The sequence below is a fragment of the Metarhizium robertsii genome (genome assembly GCF_000187425.2).
Source record: "Metarhizium robertsii ARSEF 23 chromosome Unknown MAA_Scf_1, whole genome shotgun sequence".
NCBI classification, from domain to species: Eukaryota; Fungi; Ascomycota; class Sordariomycetes; order Hypocreales; family Clavicipitaceae; genus Metarhizium; species Metarhizium robertsii.
In genome coordinates, this window is record NW_011942149.1 from 3895230 (window position 1) to 3917212 (window position 21983).

The 21983-nt window shown below is 53.3% G+C and overlaps 8 protein-coding genes across 8 annotated transcripts; 6 read left to right on the top strand and 2 right to left on the bottom strand.

The window, feature by feature from the left end:
- Positions 1-3021: 3021 nt before the first annotated feature.
- MAA_02348 (DAHP synthase-like protein) lies at positions 3022-4481 on the top strand (the record flags this gene model as incomplete). The annotated part of the gene is made up of 3 exons (XM_007820346.1): positions 3022-3070; positions 3332-4111; positions 4174-4481. 3 exons carry the CDS (start codon positions 3022-3024, stop codon positions 4479-4481), a joined length of 1137 nt encoding a protein of 378 aa, XP_007818537.1.
- Positions 4482-4865: 384 nt separating this feature from the next.
- MAA_02347 (uncharacterized protein) lies at positions 4866-5440 on the bottom strand (the record flags this gene model as incomplete). The annotated part of the gene is made up of 2 exons (XM_007820345.2): positions 4866-5320; positions 5377-5440. The coding sequence occupies 2 exons, from the start codon at positions 5438-5440 to the stop codon at positions 4866-4868; spliced, it is 519 nt and encodes a 172-aa protein (XP_007818536.2).
- Positions 5441-5809: 369 nt separating this feature from the next.
- On the top strand, positions 5810-6962 carry MAA_02346 (Ribosomal protein L50, mitochondria; the record flags this gene model as incomplete). The annotated part of the gene is made up of 2 exons (XM_007820344.1): positions 5810-6577; positions 6636-6962. 2 exons carry the CDS (start codon positions 5810-5812, stop codon positions 6960-6962), a joined length of 1095 nt encoding a protein of 364 aa, XP_007818535.1.
- Positions 6963-10539: 3577 nt separating this feature from the next.
- Positions 10540-12409, top strand: MAA_02345 (peroxisomal membrane protein Pex23-Penicillium chrysogenum; the record flags this gene model as incomplete). Its single annotated transcript, XM_007820343.1, has 2 exons — positions 10540-11844; positions 11918-12409. 2 exons carry the CDS (start codon positions 10540-10542, stop codon positions 12407-12409), a joined length of 1797 nt encoding a protein of 598 aa, XP_007818534.1.
- A 343-nt stretch (positions 12410-12752) lies between these two features.
- Positions 12753-13690, top strand: MAA_10696 (uncharacterized protein; the record flags this gene model as incomplete). The annotated part of the gene is made up of 3 exons (XM_011412414.1): positions 12753-12938; positions 12998-13326; positions 13408-13690. The coding sequence occupies 3 exons, from the start codon at positions 12753-12755 to the stop codon at positions 13688-13690; spliced, it is 798 nt and encodes a 265-aa protein (XP_011410716.1).
- A 1990-nt stretch (positions 13691-15680) lies between these two features.
- On the top strand, positions 15681-16515 carry MAA_02344 (xanthine phosphoribosyltransferase 1; the record flags this gene model as incomplete). The annotated part of the gene is made up of 3 exons (XM_007820342.1): positions 15681-15719; positions 15863-16285; positions 16357-16515. The coding sequence occupies 3 exons, from the start codon at positions 15681-15683 to the stop codon at positions 16513-16515; spliced, it is 621 nt and encodes a 206-aa protein (XP_007818533.1).
- A 252-nt stretch (positions 16516-16767) lies between these two features.
- Positions 16768-17529, bottom strand: MAA_02343 (Oxidoreductase-like protein; the record flags this gene model as incomplete). The annotated part of the gene is made up of 1 exon (XM_007820341.1): positions 16768-17529. One exon carries the CDS (start codon positions 17527-17529, stop codon positions 16768-16770), a length of 762 nt encoding a protein of 253 aa, XP_007818532.1.
- A 2233-nt stretch (positions 17530-19762) lies between these two features.
- On the top strand, positions 19763-21759 carry MAA_02342 (uncharacterized protein; the record flags this gene model as incomplete). The annotated part of the gene is made up of 2 exons (XM_007820340.1): positions 19763-21572; positions 21635-21759. 2 exons carry the CDS (start codon positions 19763-19765, stop codon positions 21757-21759), a joined length of 1935 nt encoding a protein of 644 aa, XP_007818531.1.
- Between the last annotated feature and the right edge of the window lie 224 nt (positions 21760-21983).

The window sequence follows — 21983 nt, forward strand, 5'->3', positions numbered from 1 at the left end:
ATGGCAGAATGATTCCAGCCGGTAGTTGATAAGACGGATAGCAGGCACCCAGATAGAAACTGGCACTGGCGATGGCAGGTGACGAGAGGCCGACAAGCCGGCGGTTCTTTCCGCGGAGGGATGGATGGCAGACACTCGAGCAGGATGCGGGGGATCGAGAAAATACGGTGTTGCAACAGCCAATTCTTGCCCTTTCTCGTAAAGATCCAGGTAGAAATTGATTGGCGGTGCAAGGCAAGCTGAGACGAATCGGCCTGGTCACAGACAGCGAGTCGGGAGAGAGCCGCGGTTGGCGTGGGGGCAGGGAGAGAGGCTTGGTGCTCAAAGTGTAGCAAACCGACTCCAGATGTCCAGACTTGGGCCAGCAACTTTTGGTTCAGGACCAGGGCGTTGTCTTAATGCGGCTGACACCTCGACGAGAAGTGGGCTATGACGACAAAGTCAACCCTGTGGCGGTCGGTGGAGGGAACGAGTGCCGACGGCAATGGAAGGACGCATAGGTGGAGGGAGAGTGCTGCATAAACAGAATGTTCCATGGATTAAAAAGATTGGTATGACAAGATGAATTATGCACAGGCCTTGAGCGGCCGTGTTAAGTTTGCACCGGGAACATGAAGCCACCCAATGTGTCCGGTCAATCTCTAGACGATAATGCGAGCGTTGAAAGGAATCCAACCAGATGCCTTAAAACGCCATAAAACAGGGCGTTGCGGCGGTGGGCCAGGGCCCCTAATTGGGCTTGACGATGGCTGCAAATAAAATACATGGCATGGCAGGTGTGAACGATGGTCAACTTGACTTAACGGTGCTGGTTCAGGTGCAACTGGGCCAGCACTAGAGAATTCCTGAGACTGTCTGGTACATACAGAGTAGAAGCCCTTCCATGACCAAAGTTCGAGATGTCACTTGCTCAAGTACTAGATACGCTCTCGGAATAAAGCCTTCTCAAGTCATTCATCCTGTGCTGGGTCAGACATCCTGGACGCTCGAATGCGAATGGTGTGCATATGTAGGTTATCGTACGGACGAGATGGAGCATCTTGAACGACGATCTGGGCCAACTTGATCCAAGGGGATCCTCCCAGTGCCACCAAACTTGCGAGTCGGCCCACTCTTTTTTGTCTTGCAAAGCAACTCGTATACGCGAGTGCCGTACGGAGTAGGTGCGACTTTACAATTCCATGGGCCACATCCTGCCACCTGCGACTGCGCGTGCGCACACAATAGCTAGCCGAATGCTGGCTGAAGGCTGGGCGTTTCGAAGCTGTGAACTAGACAAGCCAGTCGAGTCTCGTTGTTTTGGAGTGACTGACTGGCATTGCTCTGCCACCAGATGTCAAGAGTCCAGGTCTCCGTCCGTTTCAGAATTGCTTCAATGTTCGCATGACGCGTCAACAGACATGCCGTGGCGTGACTGCGAAGAAGATGCAGAAGCACTTCGAGCTCGTACGTTAATCATTGATGCGTGGATGATGCCAGCTGAGCGGTATCAGAGACCTGCACTCCTAGACGCAACTGTGGGTATCTGGACCACCACCAGACTTTTTGGAAATAAGAGGATCAAAAATAATGGTTCTTCATTGACATGCGACTCGAGGAAGGAGCATTCCCATTTTAAATTCGTGAAATATTATCCGCAGACCGTAGTGTATGTATAAATAGGAAGGCCGCCGAGAACTGCAGCGTGCGCATTCTTGACATTGTTCTCAATAATGCCAAGTGCGTACCTACTACGTGAAATGCTCGGCAGGCTCACTCTTTTTGCTAAGGGCGCTCACGCCGCGCCAGGTACCTGACTATTTGGCTTTATATTATGTATAATATATATCTTTTATAATAGGTAAGTATATTATACTATAATTATTAAAGTATATATATATAGTAGTATTTTACTATAATAATTCACATATAGGGAGAGTTTAAATACAGCAAATAGTAGGGGGTAAGCGCACCTAGTAGAAAGAGTAAGCCCGCCGAGCATTTCCCCCTACCAGTACCTAGGAGATATGTTCCGCTTCTGGACCAATGCCGATGCACTGATAGCATCTACTTGCGGCATTGGAGCTGAGCCTGCAGGTATTATGCATACATTAGGCACCTACCTAGGTAGTATGTTGAAATGTTACCTGGTATACAGACATGCAGGCATGTACCTGGGTAGTATTCCATGATACTTGAGGGTGCAGCGGGAGAATTGGGGACGAACCAGGAAACCTCAAAGGCGGTCTACCAGCGTCAGCCCAGCTCAAGATAAGGAGGCCTTCCTTGCACAATGGTGTTTGCGATCGACCAACTAACCGACGGGCGCTATTCACACGTTTGTGGATAAGGCGGCTGCAACCCAACAGGAGGTGGCCCATTAGTCACGGCTGTGGACGACGGCGCGGCCGTACGATGGCAGGTATGTACGCCCGACTTGCGACCCAAGGTACCAGTTGACCTTACTCCGTACTAGCGTGCATAAATTCTGAGCGCATGTTGCGTGCTCAAGAACTGCCAGGCGCGGCGAGTGGGCGCACTTGAGGTACACGATGTGGGCTTGGTCGGTCCTGGAGGGGCCAGTGGGAGCATGTGGGAGAAAGTGGGAGAGCGCTGGCCGCTCGCAGCAAAATGGGCGCCCACATTTGACAGCAATTGACAGCAATTGGCCTGCACAGCTTCATGGTGGGGTCGCTCCGAAACTGCTCCGATCCATGATTTTTTTCTGTTGTCCCATGGCTTGTACATCGTTGACATGCACATGCTTCATGGTTTCTGACTCATTTAAACATGTCCTCAAGCCCTTTAATATCGTTGCCCAGGGTCGAGTCCAGTTTGATCTGTTGACAAACTCTCCCATTCAATTGACTTCTGCTCATCTCACACACATCCGCCCGAAATCTCTCGTCCCGCCCAATCCACCCAATTAATCAAGTTACCAAGAAGTACTCCGTAGTAGGGTAGCTCATCAGCTTGTGACTCGATCTGGTCCGCGACATTTCCTCTTCGCCACAATCTCCAATTCCAGACCAGACCTTCAAGATGCCCGCGCTTGACTTGCAACAGCCGCTGGCGGCCGATGATACCAGAAGTAAGTGTTACACCAATTTCATTTCTTTGCCTGCGCGGTTGGTCCTACGCACCTGTAGGAACTGGCCCAGCTCTGGATCAAGCTGCAATAAGATTGTCTTTCTGCCAATCGCCAGGTATCACTTCATTTTGGCGTTTCCAGTCATACAAGCGCCAAGCAGTGTCGTTCAGCGTCAACAGTTACACGGTGGCATTTATGTTTGAGTGTCTCAATTGCTTCAAAATCCGCTGCCCCAACCGATGGAGCTAACATCCTTTGCAGTTCTCGGCCAGGATCCTCTGATCCCACCAGCTCTGCTCACCTCTGAACTCCCCATGACCGACAGTGCCGTCCGGACCGTCATCAAGGGCCGAAATGATGCCGCCGATATTGTCACGGGCCACAGTGACCGGCTCTTGGTCGTTGTCGGCCCGTGTTCCATCCACGACCCTGCTGCTGCCCACGAGTACGCCGCCAGGCTCAAGGCACTGTCCGAGAAGCTTGCCGACGACTTGTGCATAGTTATGCGTGCCTACCTCGAGAAGCCTAGAACCACCGTCGGCTGGAAAGGTCTGATTAATGACCCTGACATCGACTCATCCTTCCAGATTAATAAGGGTCTAAGAGTTTCCCGTCAACTCTTCGTCGACCTTACTTCTAATGGCATGCCCATTGCCAGCGAGATGCTTGACACCATCTCCCCTCAGTTCCTGGCTGATTGTATCTCTGTCGGTGCAATTGGTGCCCGAACCACCGAGTCCCAGCTACATCGTGAGCTGGCCTCCGGATTGTCTTTCCCTGTCGGGTTCAAAAACGGAACTGATGGAAACCTTGGGGTTGCTATTGATGCCATCGGCGCTGCCGCCGCCAAACACCACTTTATGGGAGTCACCAAGCAGGGCTTAGCTGCTATAACTCGTACCAAGGGTAATGAGCACGGTTTCGTCATCCTCCGCGGCGGAAGCAGAGGCCCCAACTTTGACAAGGAAAACGTTCAAGCCGCCAAGAAGTCTTTGTCAGACAAGAGCCAAAAACTTGCCATCATGATTGATTGCTCCCATGGTGTGTAGTTGCCGTTACCTATTTATAAATGTCCGAGGTGATGAGACTAACAAAAGGATCAGGCAACTCCCAGAAGAACCACAACAACCAACCCAAGGTGGCAAAGGTCGTTGCAGATCAACTCAGGGAGGGCGAGAAGGCCATTATTGGTGTCATGATTGAATCCAACATCAATGAAGGTAACCAGAAGGTTCCTCCCGAGGGCCCGTCTGGACTGAAGAAAGGTGTCAGCATTACTGATGCTTGCATCAACTGGGATGACACCATTACTGTGCTTGAGGACCTTGCCGCGGCCGTTCGGACCAGGCGTGAAATCAACGGCCGATCTGCCAACGGACATGCAAAGGTTAGCTTGGTCGAAGAAGCCTAAATCTTTTATGCCAAGTTATGAGAGAAGTGTGTGGGAGGTTGATGATATTATGAAAGGGAATGAATTTCGTGTGCAACAACGCGTGCTGGACCTAAGCAAGGGCAAAAAAAAATTGCGTAGACTTGTCGAGCGGTCTGTCGGCCTGCATCTAAAAATTAGTTGTATACACATGGTCAATGAAGGACACAAAAGTAGTGAAGTACACATTTTGTGCCTCAGATATGTCTCTAGATTTGTATTCGTGGATATTGTGTCAAAAATCAAGCCCTTTCGTGAACAACATCCAGACATGCTTCACGACACGCGGTAACCCAAGATGTCCACAAACGCCGTCGATAACTTTGAAAATGTACAGGTCGTGTCGTCGTCTAAAATACACATGAGCTACCGCCTCTCGCCGCTCACTGGCGCATAGCTGATGTCTTGTCGGGACATGGCCCTCTTGCCCCGTACTTCGACGACACGCTTGAAAGCAGCCCACCCAAGAAGGCCAACTGTTCCGAGGATGAAGCCCCAGACAATGATCTTGTCCTTGTTACTGTCTCGCTGGAAGCACATGGTGACGACATTCTCCTCCTTTGCCTCTTTGCAGAAATCGATTCCCTGGCTGAGGCAAAACGACTTGGTACATTCCGAACATGAGGTTGACAATGACCGTCGACTCAGACCTTGATCGTCGGTTGATTCGTCTGAAGTAGCGGCGCCGGAGGGATTCGACTCGGAAAAAAGGGAAAAACTGAGGAAAGAATTCGACGGAGAACCGGAGGACTCTCCCTTGGGCCCCAACGGGATGATTGTGCTGTTCTTAAAGCATGTGCACTTGCAAAAGGTTGGAGCGGCTGGTCACAGTCGGGGTTAGCGGTGAAATCGAGGTCTTGGTGCCAGACAGACGTACAACTTGCTGAAACAAGAGCCAAAAGACTCGCCAATATCAGCGCCAGAGCCTGAATTCGGGCCATTGTGTTCCTCGCGGCATGTGTGGCTTCGAGGAAGATGGAGTTGGAGCTACGACGGAGAGGTCACCGTCGCAGTTGTCGCAATACTCTGAAGTGTCTGGTGTCTGGTGTCTGGTGGGTCAAACCCAGGAAGCACTGGTACAAATGGGACCCAGCTCAGCCTCGCGGCATGTGGTTGGTCCCCTGCCTGCCACGCCAAAAAAGTAGCCGATGCACCAGACTCTTTCTTGCTGCGCAGGTTTTGAGCTTCTTGTCTTGACCTCGATTTACACTTGTCGAACTCCTGGCCGGGTCTGGGTGCGTCGACAGCCACAACTGCCAACCATGTCCAGAATAACGCGTATGCGGAGACTCGCGTCTTTGCAATTGGCAATGGCGACACCCTCGTCGGCGCCCAGAGCACCCTTCGTCGCATGCCGAGCCGTCTCGACGACGAGGGCCGCCAGAAGCAAGAATACAGAATGGGTTCGTAAGAAGCTGTGGAAGGGCGAGGCACCTGGACTAGAGGACCCCTATACGCAACGTCCAGAACCCGAGGACCCTTCGAACCTGCCGGAAGAGGCACTTGAGTTCCAACCGCGGACCGACAAGACTCCTGCGGCGGTTCTCGAGTCTCGGTTAACACTGCCGCCAAAGCGAACCGAGGCGGCGTCTGAGAAGGAGTTGGCATCCTCAGACCCGACATATGTCCCCGCTACCGAGGCAGAAGGACTCGAGGAGATTGGCGCCTTGAACACGTGGTGGTATCAGGAGGGTCACTGGGGAGAAGAGAGTGAATTCAGGGGATTCGGCAGTGCGGAAAAGGTGGTGGATAAGGATGTTGTCGAGGTTTACTTGCGACAGGCCGTCGTCGAGGCTCTTGCTCTGCGGGAGACTGGCGCCTTTTCACAGTGGGCGACGAAGAAGTGGCGGGAGGGACCTCGCAGCGAGCTGGACCAGGTGCTGGCGGCAGAGATTCAGGTGCAAGGGAGCCAGGCTTCGCTGAAGGGGGATGTGGCTGCCATTGCACAGAATCTCACCGCCGAGTCCGATGAGATGGAGGCAACGGAGAGGATTCGTCCCGAGGAGGCTCGCGAGATGCTCAAGACGTGGGACGCGTCATGGAAGGGCCTCGTCCTGGATGACCAGCTCAAATTCGCTGTATGTGCTATTCATATCCAACATCTACCGACCCAGCCATTTTCTGACTAGTTTATAGCTTCGCAAGCGTCTTTACCAGCTCACAGGCACCCTCATCGCCGATGCCAAACTTGGCGCTGCGCACACTGTCAGGCACGTCTTGACTCTTGCATCCAAGAAATCCCAGCCTAAGAAGCTAGCTGAACTTTTGGAGACACGAAGTGACGTTCAAGAACTCGCCAATGTCAAAGTTCACAGCCGCAAGATTGGACCCATCGACAAGGAGACCGCCTTGGGTCGATGGAAGGTGATTGAGGAAGAGTTGACGAAGCGCGGTTTGCCAGTCACTGGCACGGCAGGCATGTCAAAGAACAAGGAAAGGGACTGGATTTCAGGAAAGATTTGAGAAAGGCCACGGAAGCTGGCGTGTGTCTATAAGTGCTTCAAATGGCACTGTGTATATGTACTGTGACAAAAGATGAAGATTCAATCCAGCCTACTGATACCAAAGAGCTCCCTGGCCCTGCCCTTTTTGTTCCGTCTTTTGCTTGAAAAGGGTGAATATAGCATCTCGCAGAGTGAGCTGTCTGTTCCTATTGCATAGCTGTAAATCTAGCCCCTTTACTAGATTTCTCTAGTCATGAACCCCTTCTTGACGTCAAGCACCACACGTCCTAATTGGTGCAACAGCGTCGTAGGGGTGTTGGCGGGTGTATTTTCAACAACATCGACGTATCACGACTTCGTGATTGTTAAGTCCATGTTTTCCATCATTGTGAGCTCCGTCCCTGGCACGGCACGGCATCACTGGCGCCAGGGATACCACGAGATGGTAGTTACTCCGTACCCATGGTGGAACAAGCTCTGGGACAAGAAGCTTCTCGCTTGTTCGGATACATGGGTCAAGCGAGGCCTTTGGCATCTTGCCATGCGGGCAACCGGGGAACGGCATCTTAGCGCCAACGCAAACAACGCAGGTGGCGGACTAGATTATGCAGATTGATTGTGGTATGGAGCTGTGCCCTCTTGGCTGCTGACAGTGGATGGGGCAAGATGAGCGGTCAAGGACTCGAAGCCATGACCTCCCTGTCGTTCCGAAAGCCGCCGACCTGGGACAACAGATGGAATCGAGACGAACCATCTGCAGGGACCGCCCTGGGTCCCTTCCTTTCTGGTGGTTACGACCGGTCACTGCATGTGGTCTAGGCACTCCGTAAGTACTTTATGCGGGATATTGGATATTGCAGCTTACTGAGAGCGCAGGCTTACCTATCGGACCGTTGGGGAATAGTAGAGTGATGGAGACTCGAGATGTACAACGAAGGGCAGACAACGGCGGTTTTGTGTTGGGGGTGGTAAAATACCAAGACACACCGGCTCGACGGCATGTGCGAAAATCGCCCGGCGTTGAAGAGCGTTTGGCAAAAGACCAGGACAAAGGCGACGCCAAACGCGGGTGCACATGGCTGATGGAAAACTGTCCCACGGCAACCTTGCAGTGCGTCTGGCCGCGCAGCAAATCAGTCGATGCCATTGCAGCAGCTGTCGCCCACTGCGATCAAATGATTCCCACCGCAAGTGTCCACCCCGGCCGCATTCTAAAAGTTCCAGAGATCAAGGGATGGTTGGCGGATCCGCTGATTGTTGGAGCAGGTTGATGACGGCGATGGCCTCGACTTGGAGCTGCTTTGTTGGTCGATCCGAGTCCCCCACAGCTCACGACCCCAGGGACGGCAAGTCGAGTCGAGTCCAGCATGATGTCCTCGTCCTTTTTCCCCACTGCTCGAATCTGGAATCGGTGCTGAAAGGTGGCAGTTTTTCTCATCTGCCGCCACCGCACAAACCGCGCATCCTAGTCTATATAAGACGCTCGCCCATTCACCAGAGTCTCTGGGATTCCTCTTCCTTCTTCACCAAGTAGAGATTCATCTCGAAAAAAAGACACCTTTACAAACTTTTCTCCGCCTTTTTTTTTTCGAGGTCTTATACCTTTAACACACATCACAATGGCTGGAAACTGTGGCTGCTCTGGCTCTGCTAGCTCCTGCAACTGCGGCTCAAGCTGTATGTTGATTTTTCCACCTCCAACCTGCAAACGTATAAGAGGAACGTGGTTACTGACAATATAATGATAGGCTCCTGCACCTCATGCGGCCGATCACAGTGATTGGAATCACAGTTGTCGCCGCCTTGTATCATGTTGAGTCGACAACATCCTCCAGTCGTCCCGAGAGGCTTTGAGTAGCACTGCTCGTGGGGAGAAGGGGAGAATTAGATGCATGATTAAAAAAACATAACAAAAAAATAACGAAAACACGAAAATAACCACGAAAAAAGGAATACTTGATGATTCTTTCCTTCTGTTCAATGGAAATAAATTGATGCGCGCGATTGGAAAAAAGAGTGTGGATGGACGCTACGACTAATGTTTCTCATGGCTGGGCTGGGGTGATTTTGATGGCGATATGGTTTATGAAAATGGTTTCTTTCTGGATATTGGATGTTGACGCAGTCTTGTTATATACCGCGGGAATAATTTAACCGCTAGCCCATCTCTCGAATAAACTTTCCTTTGTATTTATTTGGTCGACTGTTGGTTCGTGTACTACCAGTAGACGTACCTACTACTCCGTGTTTGGTAGAGCAAGCACAAGTGTCAACTGGTCGAGGTACGGAGTACACCTTGACTTGAGATCCGTGGCCGGGAGACCCTGTGGCGGTTTGATGGCTCCGGGGGAACAACCAGGCCGGCAGACGCAAAGCATTCGACTGTACGGAGTAGTACATGTATTTTGCCGTTCCGGAGATGCAGGACAGACGGTTGGAAGCAGATCCAGAACCAAGGTCGACGCCGCATCTGGTTGCGCCGATGGCACCGATTGCGCCGAGTGCCCGCTCGCCCCGCGCCCTAATCCAGCCTGTTGGAGCAATTCCTCGCGAGCACAAGTGGCGCTGGCCAATCAAACGACCCATGGCCATGGCAGCCGCCTCACATGGGCTTCGCGCGCCTTTGGCCTCGGCTGCGCCCCAGATTCCGTCTGTCATCACATCGCTTCGGAATGGCCAAGGGCAAGTGGCTGGGCTGCGGAAAAGCTGGAGGCCAATGATCCATGGACCACAGCGTCACAAACTGAGCACTTGGGACCTCGTGGCAAGGCTGTATTGTTCGCGAACGGGCTCTGGTGTTCAAGTCCCCCCCCGGGTTGCATGCTTGGTGCCGTCCATGACCTTCTTTCCCAGCTCCCAGCTCAGGCCACGAGGACATGCGACAATAGTTAATTTGCCCCGTCCTCTGCATGTGTCTTCTTCTCGCCTTCACTCCTACTCATCGGGCTTCTCGCAAGGCCTTGCTGCGAACCCGTCGTCTTGACTCTTCAGGCTGATGACGCTTGGGGAAGTTGGTCCAACCGTGTTGCCGTCGCCACCACAGCTCTTAAATGGCTGCAATTGTGAGTGTCACTTTGTTTGGTCTCTTTCCCCTGTTCTCCTGTTAAAACATGTCCCGGCCCCCGATCTGCCCTCGGAGTCTTCTTTTTTTTTTTTTTTTTTCCCGCTCATCTCTGCATTGCTGTCGTGGTGGTCGGTCGTGTGTGGCCAACGCACCTGGTCATCGTGGGGCGTTTGGCATGTGATGTCACGACCTTGAACCTGTGCATCAAAAGTCGCCTCTCAACTTCGGCATTCGCTGCAGTCGCCAGGCGCCCTGACCTTTGACCTTCACGTCACCACCACGCACCACTCCGCTGCCGGGACCACAAGTCTGCTCCCAAACACATCAACCACATCAACTGCACCAGCCACTGTCTCTTCTACCATCACACACGACCCTTAGCAGACACGGCAAGACACCGTTGGGTGGATCGCGCACATGTCCCAGTCCTCGAGTGGGCACTTTGTCGGTTTTCCTATCGCTGGCAGCTGCTGACAACAACACTTTGCGAGTTCGCCAGGAATCTCCGTGGCTATCGCACCTAGACCTGCCCATGTCTTCACGCGACGACGCCTCTTCGGCCTCGACATATGAGTCGCAGAACGCGACCGGGCTGCCGCCGACGTACGCCTCCTTCTCCCCCGTCACCCTGTCCGCCAAGACGCCTTCGCGATCTGCTCGCCGTTCGAACATCCTAGTCCATCAAAAGAGTCCGCTGCTACTGGCCACTCCACCGCAAGTCACCCGTGCTCTTGCGTACAGTCACCCTTTTCTGCTGCCGCTGAACAAGTTTGTTGGCCTGTTGACATGGAGCACCGGTGATCCATGGCAGAGCTTTCTACTGCTGTCAGCCTTTTGGCTGGTAGTGCTATATGGAGATGTCGTGGTGCGAAGAGCCGGCCCCGTGGTTATCGGCATGGTCATCATCGCCGGCATGTATGGACGACGATACAGCCCATTAAGCAGCAGCGGCTGGGCTGAGCCGGCTCGACCGACCAAGGATGCGTCTAGTGTCAGCACCGCTTCGGCTGCCGCGTCCCACGGCGAAGGGGCCAGCTCTAAAAAGGCTAAGCACCAAAGGGCTGCGTCTGAAATCACAAGCACCAAACACCAGAAAACGCTTGACGAGATTGTCGAGACGCTAAAGGAGTTTACCGGTCGATGCAATGTTCTGATGGAACCATTGTTGGAAATGACAGACTTTCTCAGCACGCAGCGAACCCCCACGAGTGCAACCACGAAACCCGCCTTGACAGCCATGTTTGTGAGACTTCTTATTGTAACTCCCTTCTGGCTCGCCTTGACAATGCCGCCTTTCCACGTCATCACCACTCGTCGTGTTGTTTTGGTGTTTGGCACAATTCTATTGACTTGGCATGCGAGGCCCTTGAGAGTGACGAGAACTCTTCTGTGGAGGAGTTCGCTTGTCAGACGGTCCGCAGCAGCAATCACCGGGCTCCGTTTTGACGGGCCTCTCAAGACCGGACACAAGCTGGCTGCCGAAGCGGCCAAGAGCCACGCCGCCGCTGCCGGCAAAGGGAACCGCAAGGCTGGGCGCAGCAAAAGCTCTGGCGTCAAGTTCACATTCATCATTTACGAAAACCAGCGTCGTTGGGTTGGTTTGGGTTGGACAGCGAGTCTCTTTGCTTACGAACGGCCTGCGTGGACTGACGAGCACAACAACCCTGTGCCGTCTAGGGATGAGTTTGAGCTGCCCGACGTCGAGGACGGGAGCAGGATGCGTTGGCAATGGGTCGAGGGCAGTCAGTGGAGAGTGGATGGTGTGCCTGATGAGAAAGGACCTGTCGACTATGACGGCGAGGAGGGCAAGAACGGCTGGATATACTATGACAACAAGGTGAGCTGATCAGGAATGAGGCAACAGGTTCAGGGACTCCAAAGTCTTGGGACGCCTACTAACAGCGCGGTAGTGGCAATATGGTCGACGGGGTCAGGACGGCTGGGTAAAGTGGACTCGGCGACGGAAGTGGTACCGAGATGCCGAGCTCGTTGAAGTCGATGAATCAGACCAGCATGTACAACCTGTGCCGGGCCAGAACGGTACCTCCAAGTCACCAAAGAAGGACTACAAGAAGGGCTACTCTACTTCTGATGAGAAAATGGTACCAGTTCGTGCCGAGCCGCAACCCACGGCCACTGACCAACCTGGCACCGACGACGACGGTGCATCAATCCTCTCCACATCTTCCAAATCATCATTCTGGCCCTCGTCATTCAGGAGACGGGCGGTGGAGAAGTCGAGCACATTGGCAGAAAAGGGCCAACCGAGGAACATTGCCGAGCCAGTACCCGACGATGATGCCAGCGGGCTAGATTTAGAAACGGAGTTGGAATTACAAAAGCAAGGCAAGGACGGCGGCCGATGGGGTATTGGGGATGAAGCACACATGAATCTGGAATGAAGAGCTGTTGCATGGTTGGTGACGGAGGAGGAGGAGAGCGTAGGTCATGTTCAACCCAGGTTGTTTCCTTGATGCATGTAACGAATATTGACGGCTGTAAGAGACTGTGGGCAGGACGTGAAGTGGGATTCTTTTGCGGCGCACAGTGAATGTGCGAGCCGGCCATGTAGGACAATAGGCAGATGACTGACTGTACGAGGAATCTGAACATTATGCCAAGTCTCGTCCCCCATTTCTCCCTGTTTGCCTCTCTCCGCATATATATATAGATATATATATCCGGTTTGCTGTTTCCGCCCGTCTCTCCCTCACGGCTCGTCAGCTCACACGGCGTCATGCAGCAATGGACGACGCGCCCCCTGTGCCGAGTCCCCTTTCGATCCGACAAAGCTACGGTTTCCCCCTGGGCGAAGAAGAAGATGATGAAGGAGAAGAGGGAGAGGACCTCCTCACGCCCCTTTTGCAGTCTCGCCGCCCCTCGCGACAGTACGTGTCCATCTCCTCCCCGCCCGGCGACTCCTCCCTGCCGGTCTTTACAAACCCCTGGCCGTGCTCGGGCATACTGCAGCATCGCTCACCCGCGCCCAGGGTGCCGCTGATTCAGGTCCGCGACGAGTCGCCCGGCGGCAGGGCGGGAGAGGCGCGTCCGTCCGTGGTCTCCGAGGACGCGACTGTCGCCGGGCTGCCGCTGACGCGGGTCCCCCCGTGGACGACCCCCCGTGGACGAGCAACTCGGACAGAGAGCGGAGCAAGAGCGGAGAAAGCGCCGAGTGTCGCTGCGACGAGGGGAGCCTCAGGAGGGGGGTTGTGCATGCGACGGTGCTGGCGGCGCAGTTTGTCGTGTTTACGGGCGTGTTTTGCGTGTGGGTGGGCGTTGCGGTTGGCGAGGGCGCTGACCATTCGGGATTTTGGCACAAGTATGTCTATATATATATACTACTAGTGTTCCCGCTGATGCTTGTTTGTCTAAGTTTGCTAACGGGTTTTTTGTGTCCTAGGTTGTGGGTGTATTTCCAGCCGGTGCTGGGGGGGCTCGGTCTGCTTGCCGCGGCGGCGATGCTGGCCTACGACATGGCTGATGGGCTGTCTGACGGTGTGTTTTTGGGGGTTCAGGCCGGAGTGTTGGCGGTGGCTGGCGCGGCTGGGCTCTGCGTGGTCTGGTGGGCGCTTGAGACGGGGAGCCGGGCGGTTATTGGGGCCGCGGCGGGCACGGCGGCCATGATGCTCGGGGTGGGGGTGTTTGGGTTTGCGAGGGCGGCCGTGGTTTGGTGGCTGAGTTGAGCTTTTGGTTCGGTGTTCGAGTTGGGGAAGGTATCGTTGACGTACTCTGTACTACACCGGTGAATCAGCTTAAACGTCGGTCATGACCCGTGCGTTTGACATGAACACGGTCATGGATGACGTTCAAGTACAATTTACCTTGATTTGATTTTCGTCTTTGGAGTCTTGGGCCGTTGCATCTCCTGTCGGATCCCGGCTTGACGGCCCGCAATATTACACTATTGACCCCAGGTTGCTGCTTTGCTCTACTCTACGACCTACCCTGTGCACGCTGTGCAAGCTCATCAATTCGCAAGGACTGCGAAACCGACGTCTATTGGGCATGATGCCTTTTGCGAAATTATAACTTATATCGTAACTCTATATTATACTAGTTTATGTTAGCCTAGGTTTGTGTTGAGTACCTCAGGTAGGCATGTTATAAAATGGAAATATACTGCACACATTCAATATTTGATTACATGCACGCATGAGCCTTGCCTTATCAAAGAATTCCCAGCGCCAATTAAAATGCACCTTTACAGAAAACAAAATATCAGGGCCGCTCTTTGCCTGACAAAACACAACACAAATGCTAATATGCTCACAATCATAGCCTGACGGCAAGTTTCACTCGGCTATAAAACAAGGCGTGAATCACACATCAATGCGAGTGTATAGTATGCAATAGCGAGACTTACGACAACAAGCGCCTAAGGCAGAATGGCCGAGTGGTCTATGGCGACGGTCTCAAGCACAGTATATGTACTTTCGCCTGCGAAAAGCAGCGTTCCGTTCACGAAAGTGGCCGGGGTTCGAATCCCCGTTCTGTCAGCTTATGTTTTCTTTTTTGCCCCTCTAGCCCGGGGGGGTGGGAGGGGTTTTTTTTTTTTTTTTTTTTTAATCAGAACACTCACACTTCTACGTGCCTATATATAGTATTTTATCTATCCCAATATATGTCGAGACTTTACTAGTCGTGCCACAAGTTATCTCGGCAGGTCTGAGTACTTGGGCGATAGCAAAACTCGGGTGAATGAACACGTAACATGGCAGCAAAAGGCCCCTTTTATTCTCTGCCTTGCCGCCGATGTAACTGCCGCAACTTCCTAGGTAGGAACCCAATGCATCGTCAAGGTGCATTTACACCGGCTGTACCTGTGCCTGCCGGTGGTAGCACAAGATGTGAAATCATCTGCCACTAGAATTCATCAATGGGTCCATGTCTGAAAGGTCAAGTCTGCTCTCCCAGTCCAGGGCTGGAGATTCCACTACACGCGGTCCAATGCCTGCTTTGGGTACGGCATCGTCGGAGACCTCCGAAATGAAGCAGCACTTGAGAGCAGGGCCGTTCGACTTGGCCGGCGTTGGAAGAATTTAAAAAAAAAAAAGTTATGCAGGGGCCCACAGTGACGGAGTATTGAATGGAGGGGCAACTTTTGTGAGCTGGAGGGGAGATATTGAATGCATGTGCACATGGCTTTCGGCCAGTGCTGGCTTGTCGGGTACCTAGATATGTCAAGGAGAGCTTGCACGTGCGTGCATCGCAAGTACAGAGGTGGAATGCTGACTTCACGCGACGTCTCGAGGCCAACATTGAAATGTTAGCCGTCACGCTGCATGTGGTGTCTGGTCGAATCTGGCATGAGGTCAACTGGTCTGGTTGGTTGGTGGCGCTGGGCAGCACTGAGCCCCGCGGCCACCTGGAGCAGGCGGCCAAGCAGATCCTGAGTCCTGGTGTATAAAAACTATGACTTCTTGAGACGCGCGACATCACCATACCCCCCTTCCTCTCTTTCCTTCCTCCCCCTTCTCTCCCTTCTCGGGCACTTTGCCTCATCCATTCCCACTAGGCTCGTACGCCTCAACTCATTTGACTCTGTGATCCGGCTTCCGTTGCTCAACTTCCCCCCCTGCTCTCTCCAAGATAACCCATTTTCGTGATACCCCCCACCACACTTTTTTTTTTTGCCCTTTCTCTCTCACACAGTTTCTTGAACCAAAGCCGACCATGAGTGACGTCGAGAAGATCTACGTTACCTACAACGATGTAAGTGTGACTGGAAATGGGCGAAAAAGGCGCTTCATTCGTGCATCGCAAGTGTTGCATCCACCGTAGGAAAAGCGTAGCGACCGAGTACAACATGCAATGCTGGCCTGCGACAAGCTCACTGATCATCATGTTGCGCCCAGGTCCACAAGCTGTGCCAGAAGTCGGCCGACCGTCTTCTGGGCGAGTTCCAGCCCCAGCTCATGATTGCCATCGGCGGCGGCGGCTACATTCCCGCCCGGATCCTGCGATCTTTCCTCAAGAAGCCCGGGTCTCCCAACATCCCCATCCAGGCCATTGGCCTGTCCCTGTACGAGTCCCTCGGCGAGGATACCGAGGTCGAGCAGATCGGCAAGAAGGTCACCCGTACCCAGTGGCTCGACCTCACTGCCCTGGGCCAGATGGAGAACCTGGTCGGCAAGCGCATCCTCATTGTCGACGAGGTCGACGACACCCGAACGACCCTGGAATACGCCGTCAAGGAGCTCGAGAAGGATGTCGAGGCGGCTCGTCAGCGCATGGGTGGTGACCAGCCCAAGACGGAGTTTTGCATCTTTGTTCTCCACGTATGTGCCCTCGAATCTCTACTCTGCCATCAGTTGTTGGTAGTTGTGTGCTGACAAGCTTGGCTGTGTAGAACAAGGACAAGCCCAAGAAGGGCGTTTTGCCCCACGACATGATTGCCACGCGATACGAGGCTGCCGTCACCGTTGGCGATGCCTGGATCAACTATCCTTGGGAGGCGATCGATATTGATGAGCACGACAGGAATGCCGAGACCAAGAGCGGGATTTAAATCAACTCGCGAATTCTCTTTTTTAACTTGTTGACCAAAATAGATTAGAAGGCGGGTGTCTCAATGAATATAGAAAATGAAAAAAAAAAGGACAAATAATAATACACATTGGTATATGTATATACGCTCTACAAGGTATGATGCTATGTGCTAGGAAATACTGGAATACGTCTATCATGTCGTGTATAACGCCGTTCATGTGCCCTCGCCCCCTCCCAATATATACGCACCCGATCCCATCCAAGAACCGCTTCACCCACCAACGGTACCCTCCCGCGCATGCCTCTCCTTCAGCCTCTTCTCCTGCTTCATAAACTCCCTAATGCCAACAGGTACGCCCCGGTAGACCTCGTCATCCCACATATCCTTGGCGATCTTACCGCTGCCAACCGCCGGCGCACTCCAACTCGTCTCGGACCCTCCGCCGTCAGCAGCACCCACCGTCCTGCTGCCGGCTTGAAGAAGCCGTCTCTCGGCCTCCCTCTTGCTCGCCGTCCACTCCTCCATGTCCTCCCGGTACCGCTCCCAGACGCAGTTGACGCACCCGCTCATGCAGCAGTTGTCCGGCTCTTCTGGCTGCGGGGGCACCAGCACACCCGCCACGTACGTCGACTTGGCCTGCTTCAAGGCCAGCCTGCCCGCCTGCTCCGCCGGGCCGAGGAGCCGCGATCCAAATATGATGCGGGCCTTTTCCTGCGCCGTCTGCGGAGGGGGAGTCGTCGGTTCGGGCCCGCGCGCCGGAGGAGTCGTCGTCGTCGCCGTCGTCGCCGGTCGCCTGTGCGGCGGCAGGACGCTGGGGTCCGCTGTGCTGGGCGGCTCCTCGGGCTTGTGGGCGAACGGGTAGGGGATCGGATCGCGCAGTATGCTGGCGTAGTAGGCGCCCAGCGGTGTTCGTTGCGGCCACTGCTCGTCTTTGGCGCTGGCGGTTGACGTCGCGAGGCTCCTCCTGGCCGGGGCGGCTATGCGCGGGACCAGGCGCAGCCGCGAGGTGGCTGTTCTCGCCGAGGCCGGCATTCTGGCTCACGAGAAAGATGGTTATTCTAAAGATGTGGAAATTTGTGAGCGTGTCATGCTGGGAAGGAATTATGCGCCGGGCCGGAGGAGGTTGGTTGACGCTTTTGTTTCTTTAATGTTCTTTTTTTCGTGTCTCGAGGGGCAAACTTGCGGGTTCGGCGGCAAGGCGTCGGAAAACGTCATTCGGCTGTGCAGGGCGTTGCATTGGCCGCCGAACCGGCATTGTAGCACGTGATGGTGCCTGGAGATGGGACCGATGCGGTCTGGTGGTCATGCAGTGGAACCAATTGCCTGCCCGCATGGGGCCCATGGATACAACCTTTTGGCATTACACAGCTGCTGTGTTTCCTCGACGCTGCAGATAAAGACCGAAAGTACGATTTTTTTTGTCGCAGATGGACTCGAGGGCTCTAATGCACCAGACTATGGAAAGCCGTTTGTTGTGGAAATTGGCGTGGGTAGCGCCGAGTGGGCCATGGCCAAAATTCCGAAGCATCATTAATTGTGTTGTTGCGTTTAAACTGACAAGACAGAATACAGTGTCGAAATATAGTCCAGCATCACAAGAGACGAGATGTAGCTTGAAACAATGAACTAGATAGCATCAAAGGTAGGAAGTACCTAGGTACTTAAGAAGGTATCTATAGAAGATGCTCGGGTGTTTCCCTGCCGACTCCTGAAGACGATGTAGATTATTGTTTAGTAATGCCATCCCAGTTATTTGGCCAAGTCTGTCTCCAATCCATGTAACAAAACCAACATCAGTATTCTCGCTATACCGCCGCTCTTTCGCCTCGATTGGTCGAGCAAACTCCGTCAAGAATCGGGGGCGAAGAGAGAGTCGGCAGGTCGAGACAGTTTGCGATTCCGTAAGCCGCAGGGTAGAAAACAGATTCTGCTGCTGCCTCACCATCACTTGTACTCACAGCGCCGAGAAGGACGCAGGCTTGAATAGTTGATACTAAGATGTCTCAAAGATTTAGCAATGCCTCACTCTCTCTGGCGTATGGCTCGGCTCTGTGTGTAGACGGCGTCTTAGCAAAACGGGGTTTGCCGAGAATCTGAACTGAGGTTACTAATGCGTTGAATTATAAGGTCCTTGGCGTTGAAACAGAGAAATACCTTCCCGACAGGACCATCATGGCATATACAATCGCTTTTGGCGTCTTTCCATGTCGAGGTCTTGCATAAAGCTCGGCCTGTAGAATAACGAGTGGAACTGGTCATGGGTGTACGTCAAGCACAATTCTGCAAGCTCGACGCATACGTTTTCATCCCAAATACTAGGACTAACGATGGGCTCTCTCTTCAAGACATGTTCCACGGTCCTTGACTGCTCTGTCGGGATGGCTAGTGACCGAGTTGACGCTGCGAAAGCTCCGGGCCTTGAGCAAACGAGATTCTGGGCCTCACATAATAGACATCGAGAATGTCCCATTTCGCCGGCGAGACCTATCAAGCCTGTTTTTGCACAATTCTCCCCCATCTTTGGGGCAATGTACGTACTGACACACTGAGCAAGCTGTTGGAGTTCTCGTTGCTGGTCTCACCTTCGCCTAGTTTTAGTGTTGATTCATGATAGGCGACGTGATGTATGGCCGCACGCACCATCTTGAGGACCAAAACCGGGTCGTTCAAGGTCAAATATGGAATTATGACTGGAAGTGAGAGGCATCATATGCATGTAAATAGCTGGCGACGAGGCAACATTGAAACCATCAAGCCAAACCGCCATGCGGAGGTGGAGCCTCTAGATGTCAAACGGTGTGATTCAAGCAGGTAAGGGCAGAGCAGTTTGTTTAAAATTGAGTGCGCCATGTTGTAGAGCAGCACTCCATCTTTTGTGAGTAACCGTAGCGCCCCAATGGAAAAGGGCCCATGATGATGGATGCGTGTCAAGGTCGCGTGTGAACTGTCAAGTGGACCGACACCAATTTGATCTCGACATGGAACGATGAAATCTGGCCCCACAATTGCTTGCACTGGCTAGTAGAAGTAGAGCCTCTGGCCGGGATTCGACGCCAACCACTGAATCCACTATCCTGAGCTGGCCGTTCGAGCTGGTTTGTTTGGGGGTAACGCGATCTGTCAGTTGCTACGGTTTTGTCTCCAACCATCACGAGAGGGCGCTTGCTTGTAAACCAGCCGTTTCTGACCTGTGCATATTTCTGAGAGTGCGAGGTCCTTTGACCATGCTCACGCCCCATAATATCCGGTGAGCTCTTCCACGAACATGGAAGAGTCTGCGCCAAAACGAAGACGCGTTTCTCCAGACCCTGGGGCACCAACAGCGGCATCAAGACCTGCAGCTCAAGCACCAACCAACCTACCAACTACAACAACGTCACGGTCTCCCAACCGACGACCTAGACCATCCTTTGCATCACCCACTCGAGCAAGCCTTTCGCGCTACAACCCGCAAATATTGGAACGACGTCGTTCAGCTTTCCGATCGCCGCCAAAAGTCACAACCACAGCCCCAGCACCCAGCAATCTGACGCCCGGTGCTGCTCGACCACCGCCAGAAGCAGCCAGCAACATCGGAGCGAGCGAATCCAATCAACCGGAAGATACAGTCGAACAGACTGGAGGTGCACCACGACCAGCGACGAGCTCTCAGGCTGGGCCGGCAGGGCCACCACTTCGAACACCCATAAGACCAAGCCCAAGACCGTTTCCACCCCCCGCACCAGAAGGCGACGATGAATTAAATCCTTTTCTCGGACGGATGCAGAGACGAGAGCCCATCACTGGGGTGCCCATACCCCCTCCCCCGGAACCAGAGCTCCCTCCAGCCGTCTCAGATCCTGTATCTTCAACGCCTCCGCGAGGCATCCATAGCAGCCCTAGATGGAGAGACCGAGACAGGCAGAAAAAGAAATCGCCAATGAAAAGTTCACCGTTGAAACCGCGCGGCGTGAGCACCCCGGCCAGGAGGGTTGGCGTCTCGATGAGTCCGGCTGGCTCTGCTGTGCAGAGAGAGCTGCCGTTGCAGGACCGAAGCTTAAATGCCAACACAAACGCCGCTCGCCAAGTCCCTGCGTCTGATAAGAATATGCACAAGCTGAAGGAGAGAAACCGCTTGCGGAGGGAGATTGCAGTTTTGAGGAGAGAAATCGAACTTGCGGCCCGGGAAAACGAGCGCATCCGGGTTATGCAGCGAGCAGGTCGAATTGTGGCTCCTGAAAATGAAGAGGACGTTTTAAATCTGGTGCAAAAGACGTTGGTCGCCACGAGAACTGCTCCTACTCCAGGACTTGCTCACCAAATGACACAAGCAGCGCTAAACCCCATGGGAATCTTGCCATTTGGCCCTTCAAGATTGGTGTCAAATCAACCAAGTCCCGAGACGGATGAAGCAAACATCAAATCTCATCACCCTGTTCCCATGTCGGCTGCAGACGATTTACCATTTTTACAACTATTCACTCCCTTCTCTGCCACGTCCCAGGTTTCCGTTCTACCCTCTGCCCAAAATCAACCTCTACGGCAGCGGAGGCAAATCACGCTACGGTCTCGAGATGTCCCGGGCTTGTTTACAGCTAGAGTCGACATGGTGGTCAATGCGATGAATCTCAATATTCTGGCACTCAAGGTCCCCGCGTTAGAGCCATGCGCAAGACCAGAGCTCGGGCCCTTTGTTGAGAAGATATGCTCCGGAGATTGCAACAGAACAATGCAGCATAATGTTGGCGTCCTATCTTGGGCAATGGGGGAGTGGTATCGCGTGGCAGTACAGCGAGCTCGCTTTTGGTTCCAGTTAGAGCAGAGTCTGGCCGCCAAGGGCGATTACTTGGATGCGATATCACGAATGCGATCGGAGCCTGGACTGGGCGAGGACAATTCCCAGGACGACGACTTGGACACATGCAGCAAATCAGACCTCTTTCGCTTTCTCGGCCAGCAATCGTACGATGTGCCAGTCCCAACGATTACAGGAGAAGGTCCAGAATCGGCTGTGCGGTTGGAATGGAAGATTGAGCTCGACTGGACTGGGGAGGCACAAAGCAAAATGGGACTGTTCCTTGGGATCCCTGGCAAATGTAAGTGTTCAGACTGTTATTCGGACAGACGGCCATGCGCTAATATTTTGATTTGCTTCCAGGGCGGCAAGCTGATGAAAGAGGAGTGTTTGGTCAATTTGCCAAACTATTCGAGGTTTTGATCGAAGGCGGCCAACCCCCGAGAAAAGCAGTGCAAACCATTGTGGCGCTTCTGACCGGTGCCTAAACACCAATCTGTAATTTCATGAGACATGATGACCATGACACGTTTGAAAGATTCTAAGCGAAACATATCGGGTGGCATGATGGACAAGTAGCTTTATTACCAATGATACCATACCAATGCAAAATATTATAATCCTCCATTGTTGTCTCATCTCTTGTCTTTGTGAACCACACACGTGTGCTATACTTTACACGTAACGTCTCCCATTACGAGATGCTGTTATT